General features: G+C 50.2%; 3 protein-coding genes across 4 annotated transcripts; all 3 read right to left on the bottom strand.

Moving 5' to 3' along the window:
* Positions 1–86: 86 nt before the first annotated feature.
* ppp1r13bb (protein phosphatase 1, regulatory subunit 13Bb) lies at positions 87–8,866 on the bottom strand. Of its 2 annotated transcripts, none has more exons than XM_077710802.1 (17): positions 8,492–8,866; positions 8,162–8,287; positions 5,716–5,863; positions 4,995–5,114; positions 4,860–4,930; positions 4,031–4,132; positions 3,797–3,971; positions 3,533–3,732; positions 3,278–3,418; positions 3,016–3,178; positions 2,389–2,940; positions 1,574–2,310; positions 1,371–1,502; positions 1,137–1,270; positions 900–1,066; positions 609–808; positions 87–526 (listed from the first exon to the last, which is right to left on the bottom strand). In XM_077710802.1, the coding sequence occupies exons 2-17, from the start codon at positions 8,168–8,170 to the stop codon at positions 485–487; spliced, it is 3,093 nt and encodes a 1,030-aa protein (XP_077566928.1). In that variant the 5' UTR covers positions 8,171–8,287; positions 8,492–8,866; the 3' UTR covers positions 87–484. The 2 variants fall into 2 exon arrangements, with proteins under 2 accessions (XP_077566928.1, XP_077566927.1); XM_077710801.1 differs by having other exon boundaries at positions 3,254–3,418; positions 8,492–8,865.
* Positions 8,867–9,219: 353 nt separating this feature from the next.
* On the bottom strand, positions 9,220–11,277 carry eif2b2 (eukaryotic translation initiation factor 2B, subunit 2 beta). Its single transcript, XM_077734972.1, has 7 exons — positions 10,973–11,277; positions 10,576–10,696; positions 10,352–10,503; positions 10,119–10,282; positions 9,806–10,039; positions 9,674–9,740; positions 9,220–9,403 (listed from the first exon to the last, which is right to left on the bottom strand). Exons 1-7 carry the CDS (start codon positions 11,142–11,144, stop codon positions 9,246–9,248), a joined length of 1,068 nt encoding a protein of 355 aa, XP_077591098.1. The 5' UTR covers positions 11,145–11,277; the 3' UTR covers positions 9,220–9,245.
* A 196-nt stretch (positions 11,278–11,473) lies between these two features.
* Positions 11,474–14,220, bottom strand: tmed10 (transmembrane p24 trafficking protein 10). Its single transcript, XM_077735017.1, has 5 exons — positions 13,948–14,220; positions 13,083–13,203; positions 12,922–12,995; positions 12,469–12,595; positions 11,474–12,396 (listed from the first exon to the last, which is right to left on the bottom strand). The coding sequence occupies exons 1-5, from the start codon at positions 14,122–14,124 to the stop codon at positions 12,275–12,277; spliced, it is 621 nt and encodes a 206-aa protein (XP_077591143.1). The 5' UTR covers positions 14,125–14,220; the 3' UTR covers positions 11,474–12,274.
* Between the last annotated feature and the right edge of the window lie 677 nt (positions 14,221–14,897).

Raw genomic sequence — 14,897 nt, 5'->3', positions numbered from 1 at the left:
AAATATACAAAGCCTTAGAGAAAATATAAGTTGATAAAAGTAGAATTGATAAAATAAATACTAAATGTAGTTAAAAAATGATTGATTCATTCATTATCTGTTTATTTCAAAAATTTGGCTCTAATATCCCATAATAGAATGATAAATCTTATGAATAATCCCAATTAAAAACTAAGACACTTTTTGACGTATATTAGTTCAATGCAAATTCAGGCCCAAAAAGGGATTAAAAAAAACGTATTGTTGCTCCGTGTACTCGAACATAAAAAGGTGACGAGTAGGTTTACCTTAAAGGGCTGCGTTGGGAAACGGTGGGTACAGTGAGGGCGTTCCCCGTGTTTGGAGTGCTTGCCTAAAAATACCATGTGAGTGCGACGAAGAGGAGGAGGAGGAATGAAAATGGCCGCCGGGAGGAGATGACTCGACGGATGGATGAATGGATGAGGCTCATTTGTTCGCTGCTCTTGCTTTTCCGGGGGCGCCGTTACGCCAAAGTGCGTTGGCGAGGTTTGATGCGAGGGTAGAGCTGCAAAAAATGACATAATCATCAATATGTGGAATGTCATTAGGAGACTTGTTTTACTTTGAGAGCAAAATTGTGGACAAACCCCCAGCAGGTTGCGAGGGACGTAGCCCTCCGTGTCTTCCACTTGCGCCCACCACCAGTCCGTCTCGCTGTCGTCCTGCCGCCGCAGAACGGTGACGGCGTCGCTTTCCCCGAAGGAAAGCTCGTCCTGGTTCTGGGCCGCGTAGTTCCACAGGGCGTAGACCGTGCCCTTGTTCATCACGCCCATCTTTTCCTGGACACCTGGAGACCATAACAAAAGACCTTTAACCTGCATGTTGCTATCCAAAGAGGTTTTCCAATTGATTTTGACTGTGAGCTAAAGGATTGTTACCGTATAAGAACTGCGAACACTGGACGTAACCCTCCTCCATCTCTTCGCACTTATCCGCCGCCGTCTCCACGTCGCTGATGGTGCTGGCGAAAATGGCGGCGCCAGACTCCACCAGCAACTTGCACAGGTGGACGCTGTTGCACGAGGCGGCGCAGTGGAGCGGAGTCCTGTCGGCGAGACCAGACCGGTGAGCACGCGACGTGGGGGTGAAGGTTTCGGGACGTTAGCGCCACTCACCAGCCGTCGCTGTCGGCCGCGTTGACGTTGACGCCGAAATCCAGCAGGAACTTGACGATGTGGTGGTGCCCGGCGCAGACGGCGTTGTGCAGCGGGGTGATGCCCTCGTCGTTGGGGGTGCTGGGGTTCTCCACCTGGGGGGTGCAGAGCGAGCCGTGAATATACAACTTTCAAAAAAGAGAAATAGTTCAAGTATGCAAGCGGCAGGCTCAGACAAACTACGAACACACGGACCTCGTAGATGATCCTCTGGACCAAGTCAAACTCGCCCTCCAACGAGGCATCCAATAGGAGAGCCAGCGGGTTGAACTTGACGCGGTAGCCGTGGCCGGTGCGCTCCGACTCGGGTTTCTTCAGGTTGGTGCGCTTCAGGTGGGCGGAGACAAGAAACGTTTAGGTGGCGGGGGAATCAAAATCAGAAAACCAGACGGACTTACCGACGGTTGCACGGGAGCGATGCCGCTCTCCTCCGGAGACGTGACCTCCGGGACGGGGCTGGGCAGAGCTCTGGAGCTCTCCAAGTTGTTATTGTTGTCGTCCTCGTCGTCCGCTTCCTCGTCTTCGGCGTCGTCCGAAAGCCCCTCGGGGGGCGGCGGAGGCATGGGCCGGTTGTCGTTGGGGTCCACGCAAGTCGCCCCCGGCCCCGCTTCCTCCGCCTCGGGAGGCGGGGGCGGGAGGTCCGACGAGAGGTTGCCGTTGTCCGTGTCGGGGGCCGGCGCGTCGGTCGGCTGGTAGAAGGGCGTGGCGTTGGCGCCGCCGCCCGACCCGGCTCCGCCTTCCATGCCCACCGCCAGGGTGTTGAACCTCTGGTACAGGAGTTTTTGGATGTTGGGGCCGCTGGGGCCCTCGGGTTCCGTGATGGAGCTGCGTTTCTTCAGGGGCCGCGGGGCGTTGGCCAGCTTCTTGCGCAACACCTCCAGGTCGGCGTCGCTTTGGTAGCGCATGGGCGAGTGCACCATGGGCGTCAGCTTGGTGGGGCTCAACGGACGCGGGATGTTCTCCACGCTGGGGGGAGGAGCCGACGGGCAGTCCCGCTCGTCCACGTCCACTTCTAGCGCGTCTTCGCCGCCGACGGCGGGAGGACACTGGAGCAACGGGAAGGCCCCGCCGGGGGGGACGAAGGGCAGGGGCGAGGCGGGGGTCGAATTGGGGCCCAGCACCGGTTTGCCATACACTGGAAAGCCAGAGTAAAGAGTTAAAACATCGCGTGAACCAAATATGATGAAAAATAGCATTATGCTAATATACTTACCCGCTTTGAGCGCAGGCTTGAGCGGCTGACTCTTAGGTGCCGCCTGCTGGAGGTACATGTGATAGATGGAGCTGGAGTTCATGGTCGCCGGGCCCTTGCGGGGCGACTGCGGCCTCGAACCCCGGTCCGGGACGAAGGGGCGCACCGCCGCGGCCGGCGGCGGGTCCGAGCGCTCGCCGCTGGGGAAGAGCGGCGCGTGGGTTTGGAAGGTGGGGCTGGGCGGCACCGAGATGCGTTGCTGGATCTGCTGCGAGGACGAGCCGGTGGCGGGGGTGGGCGCCGCGCGAGCCCAGCCGGGCGCCGGGGGGGTGCTGGCCTGCCACGGTGGGGGCGGAGCATCCTTGCGGCGCTCCAAGGAGCTGGCCGAAGACAAGTGCGAGCCGTACGGCGGCGGTTGCGCTTTGGTGGCGCAGGGCGACAACGCCGCCGTCTTGGGGTCGGTGACCTTTTCAGAGGCGGGGGACGTCTTGGCTTGGGGATCCGAGTCTCGTCTCTCCGGGGGTCGGAGGGAGGCGCCCAATTTGCCGGCGGGGGGCCGTGCGGCGTCGCCGGCTACGGGACAAAAACAGACAAACGCTCAATGACGAGTATGAGATTGACGACGACGGACGAGGAAGCTCCGCCCACCTGACTTGGCTTGGTTGTTGACCCCCAGGGTGTGCGGCTTGAGCGGCTCGCCGCCGTCCTGCCGGGTGGGCGCGGGGACTTGGATGTAGGGCCCCACGGCCGCCACGCGCCCCAGGGTGCCGGAGGACGGCTGCGGGGACGGCGGCCCGTTGGCCCGGTTCAGCTGCGGTGGGGAACGTTAACGTTTAGAAAAAGAAAAAAAGTGGGCGGGACCTGCGCGGAGCGCTCGCGGCCTTACGGGGAGGTTCTCTTTTTGACGTGCCTCGGCTTTTTTCTTGTAGAGGCGCTCCCGTAGTTCGCCGATGCGCTTGTCCATCAGCGTCACCTCCATGTTGCGTTTGTTGAGGAGCTCCTTTTGTTGCTGCAGTTTGCTGTTTTGCTCTTGGTTGAGCTTGTTGCGAATCTGACCAGACAAAATGGTGACAGCTTTGACATAGCCCCTACGGTCATATTTGAGCGTAATTACCTAAAAAAATGAATAATAATAATAATTTCCCAGGCAAAAAGCCCATTTTACCTGTAGCTCTTGGTAGAGTTTGCGTAGCTCCAGAGCGGCGGTCCCGGCGACCTGTCCGCCCAGGCTGGGCGGGATGCCGTTAATCTTTCCCCGCCGCAGATCCTCCAGCTGCAGGCTGAGCTGCTCCACCCGCACGACGGCCGCCTGCAGCTCGGCTTGCTTCTCCCGGAAGAGACCGCTCACTTGCTCGATCTCGGCGGCTGAGGAAAAAGGGAGGATCGTTAAAGCCAGGGCCCTGGCGAAAAACCTCCCCGGGTTACTTACACAAGTTCCCGTTGATGACTTTACTGTAGTCCACCTGTCCCCGCATGGCGCGGATCTTCTTGAGCTTGGCCTCCTGGCTCTCCACGCGTTCCTTCAGCCGCTGGAGTTTATCGCTCTCGCTGACCGACTGCTGTTGACGTCGTTCTTGTTGCTTCAGGTAGCGCAGACGTTGCTCCTGTCACATGGTCAATTGTTCATTTAGATTTTACCATTTGATGAAATGTTTCAAGTTACCTTGGCGACGAGCATCTGCTGCTGAGCCTCGATTTGTTGCTGCTGCCGGCTGGCCATTTCCTGGAGCTCGGAGAGCGTCAGCTCCACGCGAGGGTTCCCCACCTGCACACAAACAAAAACAACATTTTTTTGACTTTCATAAATATTGCCACGCCCCCCTCTGCGGGCCACTTACAAAGTTGGGTCTGAATCCTAAAGCAATGATCCTCTTAGAGGGGGTTATATCATCCAGCGGGGCTGGCGCATATAATCCCTTAAATCGAACGTTTGCCCGGGAAGCGGGACGCCGTTTGACCTCCGCCCCGCCTCGGCTTACGGCGGGAGGAGGGGGCTTCCGTCCAGCTCGCTCTGGAGGGTCATCCCATTGGAATGTTTAACTCAAGTAGGCCATATATTGTCTCATCAAATATTGTGGATTTGTGTGATTGACTTTTGATCCAAAGTTGGCCCCCGTGCCACCGCTTTGCCACCCTTTGAGCGGCACATGATATCCCGCACCATTGGCATTAGCTTAGCGCTTGGAGGCGAAATGAGTTTCCACCCTTTGACCTTCTCTTTTCTATGACGGAAAGTGGGACAGATGGTCCGAGAGAGGGCGGCGCGCCAGAGGCTGCTTTTAGCAAACGCAACCCATCTACTCACAAAAATAAAATACATAAAAATACATAAAAAGACATCCGCGTGCGCCCTAAGGGCTATTATGCGTTAGCATTCGTGCAAAACCAGCGCCATTAAAAACACTGGTGGACATTGCCAACCATAAGAAGAAAGGAGTCCATTTGGACTCTGCTAATGTGGGCGGCTAACGAGACCTTTTGCGGAATCTTACCCCGTTCTCGTTGTGCTTGTCTCCGGCGCTACTGGTCCTCCTTCCGGGCGCATCCTGAGACGGCTGACTCCCTGCGAGGAGGACAAAATGGTTAAGTCAGGATGCCGACTCCCGCACGATTCCGCTCTCCCTCACCTTGGTCGCTGCTCTCGCCGGGAGAATCTTCGTGGCGCAGGAAGAACTTGACCTCCTGCTTGCGGGGTCCCCATTTCTGGAGGTGTTCGTACATCATGTGCTCGAATGGGATGGCTCGCTCTGCAAGGTTGAAAAGAGCAAAAGTGTTAGCCAACTTGAAAGGGAATGACATTTGGGCCTGATGAGGTCAAGGGTCACAGAGGTCCCAAAAGCTGATTACCCAGGCTTCAGTTTAACTCGGGTATGATAAGGGGAAAGGTCAAGGGTCATGGAGATCGCAAAACTGATGAGGCTAGTTAGCTCAAATTTGCTATCAAAAGAACTGTTCAGAGGTCACAGGGGTCAACAAACTTGAAAACTGTTCAACCAATTTAGCTGAAATTTTCACTGTAGGTAACAAAAGGGTCAAAGGTCACAAGCGCCCACCAAATCTGACAAGGCCGCCCTGGCTACATTCATCGGCCAATCAAATCTATGCTAGCTAACGGAAACGTGCGCCTGTCACAACGCATTCCTGGCGAACAATTTGCTTCCGTGGCCGCGCTGGATTTTTTTTTCCCGCTTCACGGTCGAGAGCGACGCCCTAGCTTAAAGGGGGCTTTAGTCCGGGGGAGGGGGCGGTGCCAGACAAAGCCGGTCTGATCTCCACTAGAGAACACAGTGCTTGTAGTTTTTTTTTTGCTAGCAAAGCGTATTTTTGTCAGCAGCCATTTTAACTGACCGTTCCCTCGCCAGACTTCGGCCAGGTGGCATCCGCTCTCGCCGGGCTCTTTGCAGAATTCCACCACGTCACGGCAGCTGGTCTCGGGGGTGATGGGGACCTCCGTGGAGGCCTGCTCTCCGTTGCTCAGGTACACCGTCAGTATCATCTGAGGACACGGCGTCGGGAAATGTCAGACCACTTGGCGTCCGGCCTTGCGGGACGCCGCAATCCAGTACACGGGATTCCATTGGTTACGTAACACTACGGCAGCTTTAATAACTTTAAAGAGCGACAGAGCTAACGGCGTGTCCGAGCACGCCGCATCCGTTGGAGACGTCAACAGTTTCTACGGCGACGTCAAGTGTTGCGACACGTTCCCGGCATATCTGTGGGACTGGATCCACGCCTATTCGGGAAAATATTCATACACAAAACCATAAAGGGGCGGGGTCCAATGCCCTTTTGTGCATGCGCCAATCAAGTAGTAAAAGTACAAGGTGAAAAGACAAAGTACAGGGAAGTCCCCGCCTTCTCTTTGAAACATAGAAATTACAAGTCAAACTAAAGGGAAATGTACATTTGTTACTTTTTCCAAAATAGACAATACTCAAGAGTATTGATTTCTTATTATCAATTAGTATTCTCAGATGGCTAAAAAAAAGACAAGAATTTGATTGGTTGAGCATTAGAAAATCACCCCACAGATGAGCAATCGGAATTAAACCCCCTGCACATTTTCTCTCCCGAATCCCGTCTTCAGCCCTCCCGACGTCACGGCGCCGCGCGTTTATGGCGCTCCTCGCATCGGCGGCGTACTTCACGGTCAGAGAACAGCCAGAAAAAAATCCCAGCGACCTATAAATTTCCGCCATAGGAATTTCTCCTGGGCAAAATGACGGAATTCGACGATGGAAAACTAACTGTAAACTCAATTGTGCAAAACTGACCACTTTTTCGGAATAAAAAACAACGCTTTGAGAACGAAAACGTCCCATTTGACGAGCCTGGATTGAAAAAAGCGAGTCGGAGATACTAACCGCCCTGACTAAGTGTCTTCCGCCGGCCCTCCTTTTCCGCCGCGTCTCCTTTTTGGGCCAGCCGCGGCGTTCCTTGGCCCAGACGGGGTTCTCCTTGGACAGGCCCACCAGAGCGCGCAAGACCAGCGCCGCGAACCTCTTCATGGTGGTCCCGACCCGCGTGGGGAAAGTGTCGCCGTGATGCGGCAGAGGAAGACTTGCGAGGAGGAATAAGCGGCGCCCGGGCCAGGGGGAGGGGCGCAACGCAACAAACACGGCGAGAGAGGCTCGGGACGCTGGCTGGGTTATTTCCACGTGGGCGCACAGAATCGTTATCGACGTCATGGCGCCTTTGGGGACGACATGGTGCGGGTCCTTTTTACGGGCTAATTATGGGCGCTGGTTTGATAGCGTGATTGGACATTTTGACCTAGCTTCTTCCCGAAATGACACTAGAATTTAATTAGACTAAATATAGACACGATTTTAGTTTACTTATTTTTGATGTAGGAACCTGCTTTGTAAAAAAAACGATAGACAATTGACCATATTGTAATTAGCGCCGCCATTTTGACAACTCATTTTGTCAGCTACTTTTACATGTCAAAATGGCCTCCAAATTGGCCATTGCAGCGTAAGTGTGCGACATTAACGCCATTTGACAATTTATCCGGCCTGCTCTTCACAACAGATAAGCCGGCGCCCCATTGGCTGGCGCCGTGGCGCAACGAGCGTCGCTATCTACTCCGCTAACTCGTTGACTTAATAGTCTGGTGACACCAAAGAAAGAAAAAAATGGACTCGGGACTAGCATTAAGAGTTCCATACAAAAAAGTATGAGCTAGTAGCAGTCTAAAGGTGGTTAAATTAAGCCGAATTTAGCAAGAAATCCAAACAAAAGAGCAAGCAGGTTGTGGTCCCGACGGGGTTTTGGAAAGGAGCCACATTCCCGCAACTCATCCCACCTTTGTCCAGGACGGGGTTAACAATAGGAGGTCCGGACAAAGCGCTATTCGCATTCGGGTATTATGTTCTTTGGAACAATAATGAGTCTCAGTCATCCGGGTTGTGGTAACGCAGAAAAAGTTAAGTGGAATGCGGCCTACGGTTTTGAATGACTATTCTAAATATCGGGAAAAAATATGTCTACCACGTCTACCCAAATTATGAGAATATTTGAAATACTGTTATAGTATTGGTGTTACTACATTGGGCAGTAAAACAGAGCATCCATTTAGGGCACCTCAATATCAAAATACAGATTCTAACAAATGGATAAAAGTGAAATTTAAATATGACCTATATGCATCTCAGGCATCTTCAAAATTTTGTCTATAATTAATTTACAGGGAACTTTTGCATAGACGTCCATTGTGACCAAAAAGAAAAGGAATTCAATTCAAATCACTGTAGTAACCGCTGTCATACATGATCATAAATTCACTTACCGGCATCATATTGGCAGCTCCGAATTGGCATCCGCAAAAGTGTCAAAAAGCAAATCCCCCGATGCTCCCACTTTAGCTGGGGAGAATATGCGCTCACCCCGAGCCAAGCCAACGTCTCTTTCCTCACTGAAAAACACCAAATTGGAACATGAGCGACAGTAAAGTGACATGGACGACATGCCCAATTATAGCTCCAAAACAGTGATGTCAACAAATGGCTTTAAATGGCCCAGGCGTGGCTCCCGAACAGCTGCAGTTACAGCTGCTGTTGCTAAGCAAAAAGCCACCGTTGAATGATTAAAAAAGCATACAAAAACAACTTTGACTCACCACTCGCCGCCGTCAAAGATGAATCATCCTTTTCCCGTGTAAAGACGCCGGGGACTGTCGTAGAAAGGACATTTAGGAAAGCCAAACGAGCCAAGTGTCATCCATTCCGAGCTAGCACGGCAAGCTAGCGAACTTGCTAATCCGCAAGAGCCGCCTCCAGCTGCGGTAGAGCAGGCGACAATTTGGGGAAAAACTCGGCGTTCGGTCCTACTTTCGACGCAAGAAGGGGTATATTCGGTGAAAATGGGCAACAGGGGGGTTGTTTTGGGGGTTATATCGTCGCGTCCGGGGTGGTTAGCCGACGGCTGCTAGTGGGAGAAAATGGACAGCGGCGTTGTTGACGACAGAGACCGGAGGGGCGGGGTTTCACGGCGGATGGGAGGTTCTTCCTTACTCGGGAAGCGAGAGTGACAGCCAGGAAAAAAAGGGAAAAAAGTCACTTATGGAAGATAGAAAATACATTTTTTTCTCTCATTAAAATTAATATGTTAGGTAAATAGTCAGTTTAACTTAATTGGACGTCTGTTGTCGAGGGCAGAAAGTTGATTAACCAATCAAGAGGAATGGGGTGTATCTAAGTTTTTTTTAAATTCATTTTCTGTTTATTTTAATATTCGAAGCATGTAAATAATTTCTTTTAGTGTTCACTGAAGCTATACTATAGCACTCGTTTCTGGTAGACTAGCCTAACCAAACCTAGCTAAAAAGAAAACCAACACAAAAAGATCACCGGTGCAACATTTTATGTCACCAATCACAATTCGTGATCCTCGGGGTGATAGAGCTCACTCATGAGTCGGTAGATGTACGAGGGGGCGTGTCCTCCAAAGTTTGAGATGAAAAGCGTGATGAGCTCCGGCGGAACGTAGTCGAAGACGGGACAGTGGACGTTCACCTTGGACAGGATCTCGCCTAAAACGGAATGACATCGGGTAGGACCTCGAGATGCCAAAATTTCGGTACGCAAAACATAAAAATAAACAAGTATAATTGACGCGGAGGTAAGTTTGCTTTTTGGTGATTTTGGCGACGCCAGTGGACAAAAGCGGTAGTGTTTCATTAAATCCAATAAATATGTGTGCCATGTTTTCATGAATCTAATTGGGCCTAAACAATTTTCCGTTTATAATTAGAGACATCTAATAAAAGGGGGAGGGGCTTTTTGTCAACTTTTTACATTACCTTCGGTGAAGGGGAGAACTTCATGGGGTGAGACGAACTTATGGAAGGTGTTTTCTTCATTGGGGAACTGAAAAAGGAGGGTTTTTTTGTTAGTGGCGTCTCTCCTCACGTCTCCCCGCGTTGTCTACTCACCTGAGGCGAGAGCTTGAACATGGGCGTGCAGACGATGAGCGGCGTGGAGTGATGCTTGGCCGCCAGGGCCAGCGTATGCGTCCCATTGACGGCCCTCAGGCCGCCATTGGCCAGCACCGTCTGCGTCCCCACGATGACCTTGTTGACCCGGGAGATGACGGCGAAGATGGCGGCGTCGGCAATCACCGTGGTTTCGATGTTGGCTTCGGATAAACTGGTAGCCATTTTGTGACCCTGTCGCCATGAGAAGTTAGTGTTGACATATCAATTCCTTCTTACTATTTGAAGCAAAATGGATGTTTATTTTCCCCACCTGGCAAAAGGGCGCGCACTCAGCTACGATGACCTGGAATTTTCGTTTCCGTGCCGCGTCCTTGAGGAAGGCCTCCACGGTCCGAGAGCGCCCGATGGTCATGATGACCTCGTTGGAGTGGATGTGCTCCAGCGCCTGCATGGAGATGTTGTCCGTGGTCCCGTCTGGGAGAGAAAAACAACAAAAAATGAGTGACGACGACCCCAAAGCGGCGCTCGGTAATAAATACTCACCAAGTTCCGTCAGCAGCTCGTTGATGGCTTCGATCACATTGGCTTTGAGTGGCGCAAAATAATCCCGGAAGTTCTCCTCGCTCAGGGCTCCCGTGGTGAGGAGTTTGTGAAGCGATTCCTGCTGGTCCAACTCCTCGCTGCTCCCTTGCGACCTGCACGCAAACACCAAAAAACGTTGTTTTGGTATGCAAAATGGGTCCACTTTGGAATTCTGCCTTGTTTACCTGGCGTACTCCTCTCTAATGATCTTCAACACACGTCTGATCATGTTCCCGACGGTGGTTTCCGATGGTTGGGCGGCGACCATTCTACGGCCTTCCTTCCGGATGATCTCCATCAAGTCGCCTAAAGCAAGGGTGTCAGACTTTAGATTTTATTAAATGAATGGTTTAAAAGAACTGGATTGACTTGATGATTTATTTTTTCGGGCCGCACAAAATGATGCGGCGGGCCAGATTTGGCCCCCGAGCCGCTACTTTGACACCAGTGCCGTAAAGGATGTTCAAACACCAAACTGTCGTAAACGTCGTAACACTTGTATCGCCGTCAATTCCCTCACTTATAACAATACACGCGTCAACACATAGTTATGTATACATTAAAACTGGCAATCATGAGTACCTGCGCTGCTCCAGCGAGCTTGCGACGTGATCCTACGGAGTAAGGACGTCGTTTCTCGGGCTGTTTCGGCCGAGCCCCGCAACGGTCCGGTGCCGCTTCCGCCTCGCTTCAAGTCGAACAAAAAGGCCTCGACCCGCTCGGTCAACTCCGTTTCTTTATCCCCACCAGGCATTTTGGAAAGAATGACACGTTGTCGTCGCGGCGAGAGAGAAAGTTAGGCTTCGAGTTTGTGCACTGTCAACAAGGCGGCCATTTCCAAAAAGGACCCAATTAAGGACCACATCCGGGTTACGGCGGGATAGGCGCTCCCCAATTTGCCGGAATCCCGGCGCCTGAAAGAAACGATAAATAAAGTTAGCAAAATAATTAATTCTACGGCATCCTAAAATAATTCGTTTGACTGTAGCACTCAGAATTAATATTTCGGTTTGGTTAAGACCAAATGTATTTTACTTTTCTACTGCATTTCTCTGTACAATGCAGTCAAGCCCAGTGCCAATGTAAATCCATCCAACATTTTATTGAATAAAAGCCCATCACAGTTTTACAAAATGCACCAGTCAACATAAAAATCAGTCGCACGCGATGCATACGTTCATTGTTAAAAGTAAAACGCCTTCATAAAGAAACCCCATAAGAACGAAGCATACCATGTAACTGCCTCTTAATTACAACTGAAAAGAGGCAAAAAAGGTACATTGGATGGACTGCAAGTACTAGAAATTGGGAACATTTGCTAGACCGTGATGTCAAAATGCTTTAATTTTTCCATGTGGAAATGAGCAGCCCCATCATAATTTAGTTGGTAAACAAACTCTTTGCACAGTTGGTCGTCGGCCATTTTGGAGGACTGATTCAAAACAAGCACACGTGGGTGACCTAATTCGACATATAACAAAAAAAAGGACATTACGGCGACAAATCCACTCCCCAAAAAAAACGAGATCACGTAGCTGCGGCTAAGGGAATTTTCAGTAAGAAAAGAAAGACAACTAAATGGAGCGACGTGACAAAAAAAGCACAGGTTCGAACAGCCTTGGCTTGATAAAGAGGACTCTTCGGCACGTCCGCTATCAACAAAAGCTAGCTTTTTTTTTTTACAGGCGGGGTCGCCGGGACATCGGAAACGGTGGACGGACGACGGCGTCGTCTCCCTTTAGGCCGCTCGTAGCAAAACAAAAGCGGGACCGGTGGTTTGTCAGATTTGTCTGGCGTCTTTGGAAGAAAAAAAAATAGAATTTGAGGCGACCACCACCCGAAACTCGGCTGGCCTCGGATGTCGGGACGCGCGCTCCGGGGAGTCTACTCGATGAGCTTCTTGGCCTTGAAGAAGTGGCGCAGGTAGAAGACCTGCCACGTGGCCAGCCCGATCAGGCAGCACATGGAGAAGATGCTAAAGTAGAGCACTCGCGTGTTGGTGGACTCTGCGGTTGGGAGGAGACAGGTTATTAGGGATGGATGGATGGACGGAGGGTCAACCGGAAAGGCCCATTTACCGTTAGTGTCCCTCATTTCCTCCTCCCGCTTCTTCATGTAAGCAAAGTCGTTGACGATGGACTCGGAGAGGTCCTCCAGTCGTCGCAGCTCCACTTCCAGGGGTTTCAGCTTCTCCACTTTGGCAATCTGAAATAGCAGGCACTCACTTTTTAAACACAGGTTGGTCCACTGGATGAATGTGTGAGCACAGAACAACCCCTCGGATTGGTTCGTAAGGTCCAATAAAACAGGCTGCTACTTAATTGTGCTTCCTATGGTAATACATTCAAAGCTAGGAACGTTTTTTGGTCATTCACAGACAGCCAATCATTTATTTTGACTGGGACGAGGCGAACGACCATTCCTTCCCTAGCGCAATGTGTGGTCGCGCTCCAGGTGTGTACCCGGGAGCAAATTCTCATCATTTACCGCTACGCCGTTTATCAAATGTGAGAAGGTGACCGCGCTTGTACCTCTTCGTAGTTCTTGGCCTCCACGCCGTGCTTCATGTCCAGGTTGACCAACTGGTCAGGCACTCTGCCGGTTCCTTTATGCCAATGGGAGGAAAAAATCTCAAAGTTAGATGGCATTTTTTAACCCAAAACGCCATTCCAAGAATGAAGATGAGACTAACCCATAGGAAACTTGCTCTCAAAGCACACTTCGAACATGTCGTAGTCCTCCGTGGTGAAGGCGAACTTCCCCTTGGTGGCGTCATCCTTGCTGTAAAGTGTGTGACCGGCCGAATCGGTGATCTGCGACAAAAAGAGAAAAAGACAAATTAAAAATGATGAAAATGATAAACAACAAAAAACAACAACTAAATATTTCTTTGTTTTGCTGCATGAATACGATTTCAACATGATGTTTGGCTAATGCATCAATTCAGGAGAAACGTTTTTAACATATACATCTGATTTTAAAGTAGATGACCTTATTTTTAACATGAATAAAAACAAAAACAAATATATGATTGCAGCATCTTGGCACATTAAAAAAGAACTTTTCCAGGAGGAATAGTTCCTAAACATTATTTTGTTTATTATTATGAACGACCTTTAAAGACTCAAAGACGGACAAACACACTTTGAAGAGAAAATGCACCGAATTGACGTCAGATGTAGCCATGTATCTCGAGGCTAACATTAGCATGACGTCAGCTGCTGCCATTATGGATGGGGAGGTTAAGCGTGACGTGTAACAGCCGGTGCAACCAAAACGGCACATACATTCACAATAAATGTCCGAAATTGATCCCAAATGATATTTTGTAAGAATGCTGCAAAGTTTATCCCAGTAAGCTCCTCCTAATTAGCCCATTTAAAGCAGGAAGCTGTTTTTATTGCGGGGGCAGACTCGTTCGGTTAGCCGCATCGTTAGCAAGAAAAGCTTCACTAGAAACTCCCGAAAAAAAATGTCTAGAAACATGTCCGAATAAAATCAAATTAAAAGTTTTTAAAAAAGGGTATCACGGGGTGCTTAATTTAAAATGAGCTCACCTTCAGGTTGGTTTTAGTATTCGCCTGCTCGCTTATTTCGTACTCCCCGGTGACCAGAACGTCCTTATGGATCTCCTCCCGCAGGCACTTCCTCGAGTTCACCGGCAAAAAGAAGGAAATGGAGGAGGCCGTGGCTACGAGAAACGGTAAAAGCAGAAGCGTCGTGAAGCGAGCCATGGCTAAAACAGAAAAAGGGCCTTCACAACGACCAGCTAGGCCGCTTAACAGCTTCCTGCTTCGGTGACGCCAAACCGGTTTGCCTGGGGCCACGGCGCCACCTGCTGGGTGGGGTGAAAAACAGCATGTCTACGTCACATTTTGCGACCTTAGTTGTCCCTCACTAATTTGCGGTTTAACGTTTCGATTATATATAAATTTTGCATTATAAATGGACAATTATTAAGTCAGCATAAAATAATGTGAAAGTATAAATATGATGTCATGCTGTGTTTTAATAAAAGACAAAAATAGGGCAACAATAGGACAGGATTTACATGTTATTTATATTGCAAGATTAAATCCTGAGGAAAAAAGTTGGAATATGATATATAATATAATACATAATCTCCCGTTTGTCATTAATCATCGATTGGGCAAATCTTAAAGGAACGGCATGTGTTCCAATCTGCGGTATTATTTGTAGCGGATTAGCCGCTTACATCAAAAGTGCGCCGTTTCCACGGAGACGCCAGCGGCGAGTCCGGCGCCTGGATGCCAATAATTGGACGGAGAAAGAAATCCCTCCGGTGTCGCGGCTTGTTGCGTCAAACGCTTTCTAAGAATAGAAATCTCAAAGGAGGCTTTTTTTCCAAAAACATGCGTGGATAGAAAATGGGAAGAGGCGGGGGGGGATTTTTCTGGGGGAAAAAATACACGTCAGCAAACGCCAGGATAAAAATACTTTCGTTCATCCCTTTTGGGCTGGGAGGAATTGGACGTTTATGGCCGTC

The sequence above is a fragment of the Stigmatopora nigra genome, chromosome 2 (genome assembly GCF_051989575.1).
Source record: "Stigmatopora nigra isolate UIUO_SnigA chromosome 2, RoL_Snig_1.1, whole genome shotgun sequence".
NCBI lineage: Eukaryota > Metazoa > Chordata > Actinopteri > Syngnathiformes > Syngnathidae > Stigmatopora > Stigmatopora nigra.
The sequence above is the reverse complement of the archived record's forward strand: the minus strand, read 5'-3'. Positions and strand labels throughout refer to the sequence as shown.